This window comes from Stegostoma tigrinum, chromosome 40 (assembly GCF_030684315.1).
Source record: "Stegostoma tigrinum isolate sSteTig4 chromosome 40, sSteTig4.hap1, whole genome shotgun sequence".
NCBI classification, from domain to species: Eukaryota; Metazoa; Chordata; class Chondrichthyes; order Orectolobiformes; family Stegostomatidae; genus Stegostoma; species Stegostoma tigrinum.
Window position 1 is genome coordinate 14015970 of NC_081393.1, and position 12836 is coordinate 14028805.

The 12836-nt window shown below is 41.6% G+C and overlaps 1 protein-coding gene across 4 annotated transcripts in view; it reads right to left on the reverse strand.

The window, feature by feature from the left end:
- Window positions 1-8351, reverse strand: part of mthfd2 (methylenetetrahydrofolate dehydrogenase (NADP+ dependent) 2, methenyltetrahydrofolate cyclohydrolase) — a 30652-nt gene extending 22301 nt beyond the window's left edge. The window contains exons 1-2 of one of the 4 annotated variants that reach the window (XM_048523023.2): window positions 8153-8351; window positions 1558-1742 (exon numbers count right to left, since the gene is read on the reverse strand). In XM_048523023.2, coding sequence (XP_048378980.1) covers window positions 1558-1742; window positions 8153-8256 — 289 coding nt within the window. In that variant the 5' untranslated portion in view covers window positions 8257-8351. Of the gene's footprint in view, window positions 1-1557; window positions 1743-7140; window positions 7594-8152 lie in introns of those variants that run through there. The other 3 variants (XM_048523024.2, XM_059641162.1, XM_048523027.2) reach the window with 3 other exon arrangements.
- Between the last annotated feature and the right edge of the window lie 4485 nt (window positions 8352-12836).

Below are 12836 nucleotides of genomic sequence, written 5' to 3' on the forward strand. Positions count from 1 at the left end.
ATATCTTTGTCGTGATGCCATTTTCATCCACCAGCAGGGAAATGTGACCTTGGTTTAACATTTCTTTTGAAAGATGCAACCTTCAAGAGTGCAGCCATTCATGTTTATATTGTGCTTTTCAAGTCATTAATAAAAAAAAGGCACATCCACCAACTGTGGCACAGCCACGGTTGGGATTGTTCAGACACACCTAATTACAAGAAAACGTTGAGACATTCAAAGGGTTTAAAAAGATGGCCAAATTGACATCACTAATTTGGAAGCCAGTGTGGGTCACTAAGCACATGGCAGATGAGTGAAAGGGGTGCAAGATTTTTGGGTACAGAGTTTAATGGAGGCATCAGATGCATGGTAGAATTTGCAAGGCAAGTCAGCGTGTATTGGAATAGACAAGTCAAGAGGTAGAAAAAGGCAGCAATGAGATGTTGAAACAATGGAAGTGACGAGGAACAGAAGCACGGAAACAGGCAGTTCTGGCAGTCAGAATTAGTCCATTTTGTATGTTATAATATTTCTTGTTACAAAAGCTGGGATAAATGGGAAGTCCCTTCGAATCAACATAATCGCGGTTTGCCAGGTCAGGAGGACTCACCTAACATCGTCATTGCCTTCAGGCAAGCCAGTTTTATATGGGATACCGTGTTTATGTTTGAAAAATTCAACCCGTATTTGCTTACCCAAACCCGCCATCTTTTCTTGCCCTTTACTGTTCTTTTTAAAATAGAACAAATTGTAGTCAAATTATTTGGCTCATTTCAAAAGCAGCTTTTGGCTTCCAGATGGAACCAGACACATTCACTTGATAGTGTTCGGATTCTGTTTTTCACCACAATTGATTTTATGCCACCTTCATTTCTTTGATGGATCTTTGATGGACTAAAATTGCTTTAAAAGAAAAATATTGACTTAAGATAGCTGCAATGCTCACCTGACCAGGTTGAACAAACCTCAAGCAACAGTGACTGATCCAAAATTAACAGGTATAATCTATGATCTGAATTTATGGCTTGAGTCACCCAGAACTCAAATCCTGAAAACTTGATTAGTCTGTGAAAAACTTGTCCACAAAACTCCACACCTTATGTATACTTCAGGAACAATGGAATGGGAGCTGCCTGTTAAGATCCCTTGGTAACACCACCTTGAACAACTACCAAATCTGTGCAATTATGCACAAGTTCCCAAGTAACAAGATCTATTTTTCACCATAATAATAAAATGTGAGGCTGGATGAACACAGCAGGCCAAGCAGCATCTCAGAAGCACAGAAGCTGACGTTTCGGGCCTAGACCCTTCATCAGGGATGAACACAGCAGGCCAAGCAGCATCTCAGGAGCACAAAAGCTGACGTTTCGGGCCTAGACCCTTCATCAGCTTTTTTATTATCTTGGAATCTCCAGCATCTGCAGTTCCCATTATCTCTGATACTATTTTTCACCATGCCAGGAATTATGTCAAATCCAACTAACATGAAAACAAAGGATTTCTTTCATCATTGATTTTCCATGCAACAGACTACTCAGATAAAAAGTGGACACAACACATGGAAATCCATACCTACATCCGCAGCAGCTTTTGTTTTGTTTTTCACGTAGGAATGACTGGCTGGATTATCTCCAATTAGAACAACACTGAGATGTGGTCTCCGATTGCCATCAGCAACCCAGTTCTCCACGTCAATCTTGGCCTCACTTTGGATTTGCCTCGCAAGCCTTCTTCCAGAGATGACTACTGCCTCATTTCTGAAATTACAATATGCCAAAAAAATTAACTTCAAAAGGAAAAAAGTTAATTTGGAAGACTGTCAGCTTCTCAAAAGCCAAATTAGTCATAACATTAAGATGTTGTAAATAGCTTAACAGGAAATAAAAAAGAAATTAGAAGCACAAAACAGGTCATCAGACACTTTCAGCCTGTTCTACCAAGCAGTAAAATCAGCACGGATTTGAATGGGTTCTCAGCTCCAATCTCTTATCAAAAAGCAATCCAACTCAAGGACTGAGCCTCCTTTGCTTTCTGATGAAGAAAATTCCTCAAAAGGGAAACAAATACTCTTATCTTAAAAATTAGAGATATCTGATTTGAAACATGTTCCACAGTTCCAGCCTCCCCAACAGAAAAAAAAAAACAGCCTTCTGTGCATTCTGTTGATTCACTCAGGATCTTGTCTGACCCCAATTTTTGGGATCTCATTGGCAATAATGCATAGAGTGCACATTGGCTCAGGTGGAAAAATGACACACAGCATCTCCAAATCCTGCTCAAGTTTCAAATAATCGAATTTCACTATGCACTCAGTACAACATGGTGCCACAGAATCCATACTGCAACATCCTTCCGTGCGAAGACAGTTTTCTGACCACATTCTCATTCTCAAGACACCAACTTTAAAAAACATAGGAAATCCATCCTTATATTCAATCCCAAAAAAATGTCTTCCTAACTCAACAATCTTATGAAAACCACTTCCTAATTTTTTCTATGTGTGAGAGAGATACTACAAGCAGCTCAACACTTTGTCACTTTTCAGAGAGATGTAATTCTATGTTTGGAGGCCTACATTTCTATAATAAGGCAATGACAATTGCAGACAACACACTGATGTTACCCCACCCAACATGCTGTACTCACTTTCGTCAGACATCATTCTCCTTGACCCCAGTCATAAAACATGAAATAACTGGGCCCTTTTTTGTGATTTTCTGCTATTGTCACTTTCACATTATTACATATTTCATCTGCAGCATCTAGATATTTGTCCATTGTGCCTTTTAATTGTGTTCATAGGTTTTCTTTCAAAAATTCTAATAATGTACCATCGCACTTGATTGTGTCTTCTGCCAATTTGCTCACTTCCAGGTATATATTGTACTTGACAATCAGAGTCATGATCATTTTCACCAAGGCAAACTTTTGCTTGTTTCGATCACTTTTGAACTTAATCTGCATATTGGATATCTGGAATTAGTCAAGCTTCAACATTTGTCTTTTTTTAACTAACACCCATTTGGCTCAACTATTTGTTTCTACATTGCTTCATTTACTCTTTAGACCATAAGGCCGAATGTTAATTTTGTTTAGTGATATTTTAATAGCTTTCTTCCAAAAATTCACATTTCCTTTACATAATTAACTAGCTGTATCTTTGAGACACAGATTCCAGTGAAACGTGATTTCCTTTCATCAACTGGAAATAGTTATCCTTGCCTAACTCACGAACTTCTGAACAGTTTCTGTACTTGAAGTCTTCATATGAAACACGAACTGGACTTAAACACGCTTGAGAAACAAACTGAAAACTCTGAAGTGAAGCAAATAAAAAGCAAGTCAAAAAAATGACTAAACTTCAGAAAGAGAGGAAATCGGTCTTATTGAACAAGTACTTACATTAGTGTGGGCTTTTGGTAGCTAGTGTAGTAAAAAAACTGAAGCATGCAGTACCTATGATGCCGTTACACATTCTGCTGAGATAATGGGTCGGTTTGGCCTTAAGCATATATCACAGATGAAGAGGAGCAGGCCCAATGAAGGATTTGAATATTTGAATGTCAATTTAAACTTACAGATATTTAAAACAGGAAGAAGCAGAGTTTATTGAGAAGTATGGACAAGTGCAACATGATATAGCTGTGTTGACATAAAAGTAAAACTCACACTTGGGACAACAATAGCAACTTACATCTATACATGCTGTGAATGGCCTTACGTTGCTTCACAGCTGGTGTAAGCCAAACGATGACACCACTCAACACCAGGAGGTAACAGGACTGACCAAAAGCTAAATCAAAGAGAAAGATCTCAAGAAGCATTTTAAAACGGTCAGCAAGACAGATCTAAAGGGAATTCCAGACTCTGGGCTTCTTACAGCTGCCCATGGTGGAATAATTAAAATTGGAGTCAGCAAAAAACAAAAAAAAATTGCAATTTTTCAGAGCATTAAAAAACTGGGGGTAAAGCCATAAAGAGATGTGAAAATAGGGGTGAAGATCTTAAAATCAAAGTATTGTTTATATGTGAGCAAAAGCAGTACTGTAAGCACCAGGTGATGGCTGGATGCGATACGGGGCTGTTTATGACCACATGAAATTTTCAAAAGGTACAGTGTGAGAGGATGGGAGGGGAATGTCAAAATAATCAAGTGGAGAGGTGTGAATGATACTTGTTCCAAAACAGCAGGTGGATAGTCAAGCAACGATAAAGCTAAAAATGCAGTGTTCATGATTATGAGAATGTGGACAGATATCCATGGAATCTTACTGCAAGAAATTTAGGCTCACCCCACACAGCATATTTGGGAGGGGATTTATGGTGCGTTATGGCCCGCATCTCAGAGTCAAAAAGCCTGCGTTCAAGTCCCACCTGTTCCAGAGGAGTGGATAAACACCTGAGCCTGTTGGCGAGAAAATATTTATAGCTACACACACACAAAATAACATATTTGGGCCTCACATGGTGTAGTGGTAGTGATCCTATCTGAGCAAGGAGGCCAAGATTTAGTCATGTTTGTTCCCAAGGATTTGTAAGAACATCTCTGAACAGGCTGATGAGAGGATAACTAGGTCAGTGGATTGCTGGTCTGACCATCACTGCTGATGCTAATCATGACTCAAAGTGTCTTCCTTCCACTAGGAACACAAATTGATAATCACACAATTTGGCATCCTTTCACAAGGCCTCACTAAAGGATATGAAACAAACATAGGATCTACTTTTAAGCAGGTTTAAATAGTTACCACAACAGAATTAAAAACAGCCTGCGCAATGCATGTGGGATTCTCAATTGGTAGTTCAATGGCAGGACTGTGGTGCGACAGTTAATCCAAGTGAAGCAGCTAACAACGGTTGCCTTGGATCCCTGCACCTGGATTTTACCAAAAGACCTGATTTGTAAGCGTGTCTACGGACTTAAGGTGAGAACCAGATCAAATGTGGTTCTAATGCTCAAGTGTTTAGTGAACAGGCACCAAATGTCCAAGCTGCTGCTTAACTAGTCACTTTCGTAATGAGAGTAGATAGTTGCTAACACTCGCAATTTCTTTTTCTTATCGAGCCAGGACTTCAGAAATGGCTAAGTAACCCAATGGCTGAAAATGTTCAATATGAATACAGTTCTAAACTGACTCCAAAATTGGGAATACAGCAAGTTTCCAAAAAGCATGGCATCTACATCTGTTTTATTTTACAAACCATGAATTCAATTTTTTTCTGTGCACTAATGAGCTAGAACAGGACAAATCCAGTGAAGACTGCAACAGATCAAAACAAGTCATCCAGTCAGGAGAAATTTGACCAAACTTGTATTCTTACACAAAGCAAACTCGTCTGATATTTTAAATGGTAGCTTATTTTACTTTTAACGTTGAGAACCTTCAGTTAGAAACTACTTGCTAAGAACTTTTTGAATGGAAGCACTGAAACAAAGAGTTAAAGGGTGAATTGAAGATGCATTTTAGATCACCGCTTAGAGGTTTTAGGTTTATAAAACATGCTGGACTATTTAATTCCCTGCTTCCAAATAGGCCTTCTGTAATTACCAGCTTTCATCACTCAAGCAAAACAACTGCCCAAGCAATGCGTCGGAGGGACACGGGCGCAAAACGCAAAGCTGCGCACGCTTAAAATCATAATGAAGAAGCCTATAATGAACGCAATAGCTTTTCGGTATTCAGCATAATGAAAGTTTAGGATTAACCACTTATGATGTTAACTGTAACTGAACATTGCAGATCAAACAGCAATTATTAAAGCGATATCCCTGGTAGGAACTACGTGCATGTTACAAGACATGGTTAAATATGTACGCGTTGTCCATCAAGAGCTGCAGTATCCATGGCAGTGATTGTAATTATCCCTTAACATAACACCACAAACTAAAAACGACGTTTTATCCATTTCAACATTCGTAGTAATTAGATTACGCCATGACGGGAACTACTTAGATCTTTCTCGCTGGTGTAACTCACGATTCCTCGAAACTGATAGAGAAGCACGCTCACTGTCCAACCTCCAGATTTAGAATCGACAGCTGTTATTTTAGAAGCTTACCTTGAAAGAAGCCCGTGGATTTAAAGAGAATGACTATTAGACATGGTCAAATAAGGACAACATTGATGTAATACGAGTTTTCAACACAGGCTTTTGTCAAACGCCTTTTGAGCGATCAAAAAAGCCAGGTAATACGGTTATTTGCTCTGTACAGAGTTTTTCCACTGAGTACCATAATGTTACCCAAACCTCCAAAACAGTAGTTCGACCAACAAAACACGTACGTGCAAACGGACAGGCAAAACAGAAACGATGCCCAAACAAATGATGCCCAACAGGCTTCAAAGAGATCTTCTCAGAGACCGTTTACTGTTACGTTACAACGGAAAACAGATTAAATAGCTCCACACAAGTTAGGATCTAAATATCACACAGGGGACTCGACTGACCGAGGGTAGACGAAGAGCGAGCAGCGCGTGATTAAATTTTGGCAGAACCGTCTCGGAAACCTAATGCAGTTCGAAATTTAGTTTCGTTTCCGCTGCGTGCTGCGTCTGAATGCACTGAGAATACTGACTTATCGTCGGACAGACACACAATAGACTTCAATATTCATGAGAGGAACTCGCCTAATTAACAACGGAAAACGTCAGTCAGATTGCTTTTTTATGCGCTGTTTGAAAGGGGTTGGTAACTTACCACCTCCCAACACCACACACTCCCCCCGCCCCAGTCACAGGACACGAGCATCGGGTGGGGGCAGCCACTGCAGCCACATGGAAACCGACAATCTACAATGACACTTCATTCATTGGAAACGTGTTTGAACTTGTTAACTTCCTTTCTCTCGACCTAGCACCGAAAAGCACCCCAAATGAGGAGTTGGAATAGGAGAGAGAGGAAACGTGCGGATCGTGGAAATTTTACTCCCACGGAACCGCGATCAACGCGGTTCACGTTGACCGGCATTTAGATCACCCTGGCGTAAGCAAATAGAGATATTTCATCATGCTGCAGTAGCAGCCTCATGCTCCCACTCGTCCCACAGGAAAGATAAGCTCTTCTCCACCCACGGCACGCAAAGCAGGCGAACGCATCCTCAACCTGCGACATGAGGGAAACAGCATCTTGGCGAAAGAGGGGGGAGATACCGACCTCAAAGCGCTCAGGTGCAGTTGGCGGTGAAAACACAGCCTACCCAGGCTGCTGCGGAAAAGCCCGCTGCTATGTGCCATACTTCCAGTTGCGTTGACCAGACACAGAACGATACTATTCACCGCCTTTCACATCTCCTTGACGTTCACAAAAGGCGGGTTTTAGGTTGTTACCCAACGCCCTAGGCGGAACCCAATTGGCTGCCTCGCGCAAACGTCTCCCTTGCGAATCCGCTGTTGATTAGCCAGCACCTGTCCGTCAACTGTTTCTATTTCGGTTACCGCGCAACAAACGCACGTCACCAATTCGATGGTCCCTGACCTCTTGGGGCGGGAGAGTGCTTCTGCACTAGAATCACAGCTGTCGTGGCTCGGCAAAGCAAGACTGTTTGTGCTGCGGAGAAGTTCGTGTTTCACCGTAAATAAACGATGGAACCAACATGCCGCAGACTTCTTACATTTCTATTTCTTTCCTCAAACGGCCAGCCCACAACTACTCCACAATCAATCGCCCTCGCCGCCACCTCGCACCTTAAACCCGTCATGTGCATTGAAATTCTGCCACACCACTCTTAGACTGTGCAACGACTCGTCTGCCATTTGTCAACACACACCTTCTTCCATTCCAGTTGAGAGTCAATTGGCTAATGCTGGATCTGCATCGTTCATGGTGTTTTAAGAGGGGAGTGATGTTTCGGTTTTTGCGTACAGCGTCCACGCAAAGCACAATTTTGGTTGCATACGTAGACGATTCTCTGGCACGAAACTAGGGGAGGTAATGGCCTCACGGTATTAGTGCTGGAGCGTTAATCGAGAGACCCAGGTAAGGGGAAGCCCGGTTTGAATCCCGTTACGACGAATGGTAGAAGTTTGATTTCAATTTTAAAAAAAATCTGGAATTAAGAATCTAATGATGACCGCGAATCGATTGTCAGGAAAAACCTTATCTGGTTCACGAATGGCCTTTAGGAGTAGGAAAATGCCATTCTTTGTGCTTCAAAAAATCTGCTCACCTCAAATGCCCGCTGGTCAATTCGGTATTTGCCATATATACTGGCAGCCCAGCGCCACCCTCATCCCGTGAATAAATGAAGGGGAATAACTGCAGGAGCTGCATCCGAGGTCAGAGCGAGGTTATTGCTGCAGGGAGATGTTACGTCCTAAAAAGGTTTCCTGTGCTCCTGGCAGGCTCTTGTACGTGCAAAATAAACTGGAACTTGTTTGGCTAAATAGAGCAGGCGCGGATGAGATATTCGCATGAACTGAAGTATCTGCAAGAAGACGTAAAGTGAACTCTCCCTATTTATATCCCATCCACCACCGTTTAAACGTTCTAATTGTACCAGGCTCGAGCACTCCTGGGGGTAGCTCATTACCCGTATCCCCATAATGTATGAATTTGCTTCTCACTTAAATCCTTTTTGTGTTCCAGTTTCATACCACACCCCAACCCCACCAAAACACTGGCAAAGACCTTGTACACGTGCCGAGTGAGTTTGTAAACCTCTCAAGAATGGCGGTAGACCTCAGCCATTCCAGAAAGAAAAGCCCCAGCTTCCTCATCCTCTCCCTACATCTCATCCCCTCCAAGCCCAGAAACATCCTTTTATATCTTTTTATAATCTTTTCTCAGTTTCACCACAACTTTCCTCAAGTATTGCAGGCAGTATTCCAGAACCCATTGTCCCCAACTGCAACAACCACATCCAAACTCTTTTATAGGTCGGTGCCTTGAGTACCCCTATCCTGTCTGACCCTCAAGAAACCATGACCCTCAAGAAACCATGACCCTCAAGAAACCATGACCCTCAAGAAACCATGACCCTCAAGAAACCATGACCCTCAAGAAACCATGACCCTCAAGAAACCATGACCCTCAAGAAACCATGACCCTCAAGAAACCATGACCCTCAAGAAACCATGACCCTCAAGAAACCATGACCCTCAAGAAACCATGACCCTCAAGAAACCATGACCCTCAAGAAACCATGACCCTCAAGAAACCATGACCCTCAAGAAACCAGGCACAAGGATCTTACCATTTAAGTGTTTAAAGTCCTGTATTTAAATTTACAATACCAAAATTCAACAACTGACAATTATATCAATTTAACTTCATCTACTAGCCCAACTGAGGAAGGTCATATTACTAACAACCTTCACGGTCCACTACACCAATTTTGGTGTCATGTGTAAACTTATTAACAATTCCTCCTAAATTCACATTCAAACCATTTAAAACAATGATCTTTGCATCAGACTGCTGGTCACCTATCATCACCTATCTTAGAGGGCATTAATGTATCTAAAATGGCAAACTCTCCCTGGATCTAACCCTTGCTAACCAGTTTACTACAGGGAACTTTTCAAACACCTCGTTTAAATTCAGGAAGATATCTCTTCTCCTGCTTTCAAATCGATCTTGACAATTCTTCCAAAAACTCAATGTCCCCTGCTCAAAGCCATATCTACCGTCCCTAAATCATCCTTACTTTTCCCCATGCATCACCATCCTGCCCCTCATAATCCCCTGCATCAACTTTCCCTTACTGGTGGCAGGTTTACCAGTTTACAGTTGCCTGGCTTTTCCTTTCACCTTAAATAATGATATTGCATTAGCCATCTTCCTGTCTTCTGCCACCTCATCTGTGGCTACTGATGAAACAGATATTGCAGTTGCTTCCCATAAAGACTGGATGAAAACCAGACAACATGAATCATTTCACATAACTTGGAGGGTCCAGATTCAAGTCCCACCTCGCCCAGAGATGTGACATGCCATTTGTGAATGGTGTGATTAGAAAGTCCAACTCTTACAGGGACCTGCATTTCTTACCGTGACTCACTATCAGATATGCAGCAAGGCTTGTGATGCAGCGGTCATATCCCTAACTCTGAGGCATGACACCCAAGTTCAAGTTGCACATGCTGGAGAGGTGTGGTTTAACATCCTTAATCATATCTAAGAAAATATTTCAGACAGACAACAGCCAGAAATTTCACAGTAGCAAATGCATTATAATCTAGTAGGACAAGAATTTTTCAGGAGTATGATACTCAAATCATATTTTCAGAGCAAAATAATGGCACAAGCAACATCAAAGGCACACCTTGACCATCAGCTGATAAGGCATGGGAAAATGCCAGAAAGAAAGCCTTCAAGGATTGAAGGGTTGGGAGACAGACTGAAATCTCAAATGATGATTATATTACCTGCCTAATGCTTTTCTCCCTCTTAAAAGGGAGATATATGGTTCTTGAATCCTTCTGCAAAGTTTCTCACCATCTACGCAGTTCAGATCTTCTGGATTTTGCGCAAGTCCATCACATATCCTTCATGTTTTCATTCTGGCAGAGAAATCAAGTTTGTATCCCACCCACATCATTGCTCTTTTCAATCAAGTGTAAAGGTTTTAGCAACCTGATGGTGTTATACCCACAACGTTAACACTGCAGGGATGACAGAACCCGGAATTCTATGCAGATTTCTGTTAACTATTATGCTTTTATGACACAAAATTGGAGAGAGAAGTGTATAGTAAAGTGGATTGTCATGAAGTCTGCACCCGCACTACCTATTGACTGGAACACCATTTTGTGTTACCTTGTCCTTCTGAACCCATTTAGTCAGCTCATATTCATAGGCAAGAGACAGGTCATCTACTACTGAGCAGGCCATTTTTCTCTACTGCAACTTGTCTGCTTAAGGCCAATACTTGTCTCTGATGTTACATCTTCAAGCCGATGTTCATGGTTTTGCAATGGTGTCCTGTACAACCATGTCTCAATTAAACCAAGAAGCAGAGATTCCAACATTAACCATTCGTTCATGGGTGAAAATTAACATCCCCATAGCTCAGTAATCTAATTTTGCAAGGCTTTCTTCAAAAAGGGGTGATCCTTGTGCAAAGGTGGGAACGGGATTACAGAACACAGCAGGGAATTAGGCAGGAGACGTCACACATCTCCCCTGTCTAAACATATGAACTGGGATACATGAGTTTGAAGCAGCACAGTGTCTCAGTGGTTAGCACTGCCGCTTCACAGCAGCGCCAGAGACCTGGGTTCGATTCTGCCCTTGGTGGCTGTCTGCGTGGAGTTTGCACATTCTCCCAGTGTCTGTGTGGGTTTCCTGTTTTCCTCCCACAGTCCGAAGATGTGCAGGTTAGGTGGATCAACCATGCTAAATTGCCTGTAGATTTCAGGGATGTGTACATTAGGTGGGTTATAGAGGAATGGGTCTGGGTGGGATGCTCCAAGGTTTGATGTGGACTTGATGGGCCGATGGGCCTCTTTTCACACCGTGGGGATTCTATTCTACAATCTGAGGTTAAAACCAGTCCAGGACCATGATACACTGACAGACTTGACTGAACTGGACATAAAGATTTTGAATCCCTGGCTACAAAGTACTTCAGAAAACAGCAAGGACAAAAGATGGTAATAATAACGAGAACAGTGACATGTACGATGACTTCTCGTCAATATTTTTCCAGGCCAAATTGTTGTTCAGAATGATCTAGCATTAAGTGCACACAACAAGTGATTCAACAGGAAATCTTCAGCAAGTACAGAAGTATACCAAGCAGTTCAAGTCATCCATCACACTGCAATTATGAAATAAAGGACCAGGAACGAAGGTCAAAATACTTCAAAGGAGATAGAGTAATTTCAGAGTCGAGAACTGGCCCAGATGGTTTGAAATATTAAACAAGAACTAGTTCTCAACTAATGGGAGGCTTCTTCAGTTATGTTAGCACACAATGCAATGAAGGCAAAAGCCAGAGCAAAAAAATGATTAAAACCTCTAGGATAATAGTTCCCGTAATAGAAAAGGAATCAATCAAATCAACGATTCACAAGATCAATCTTTCAAGGCTCAGCCCAAAGTGAGTACATGTCAGGCTTCAAATCTTGACATTTTTACAGTCATTACCACAAGGATCACCAAAATTCCTTCAGTGAATATTATCTGGGACATCTCACTGTTGCATGCAAACTATTCATTTGATAGCATTTACCTTCACCAAATCTGTTGTTTGCTATCGTACCTCTGGTGTTTGAATTCTCAGCAGGTTAATAGCAACACTGAAAGACAAAATGTCTTAACCATAAGCCACTGCCAAGGTACCATGGATACAATGTTTTGGAAAGGGAGAACAAAAAAGGCAACAAATGAGATAGAAGTTTGAAGAGGATGCAAGTCACAAGAAGGATTCCCAAGATCAATTATTTTTCTGTTACAAAAACAATACTGCAGATGTGTCAGTTCTGAAGAGGAGTTACTGAACAAGATGTTAACTCTATTTAGTCTGCACAGGTGCTGCCAAACTTGTACAGTTCCTCCACCCATTTACTTTTGTCATAGTTCTTTTCCATCTCTAGTTAGGAGTACAAACTCTAGCATCGCAGGGCTCATCGGCCACAAGCCAATGACTGATTCATCGTTTCAGAAATTTGATGGTTCTTCAAAAGGAATGCACCATCAAGCAAGTCAGCCACTGAAGAAAATGGACAGGATTTGTCTCAAAATCTAAGAACAGATTGGAAGACTGAATGACAGTATAGACCGTAACACGAAAAAAACGGAAACCATCTCTGCTGTGGTCATGTTCAGAATGCTGACTGTATCACCGGGCAAACTACAAACCAGTGGTGTGAAGTCCATTCTCTTAATTATCACTTGACAATCTCACC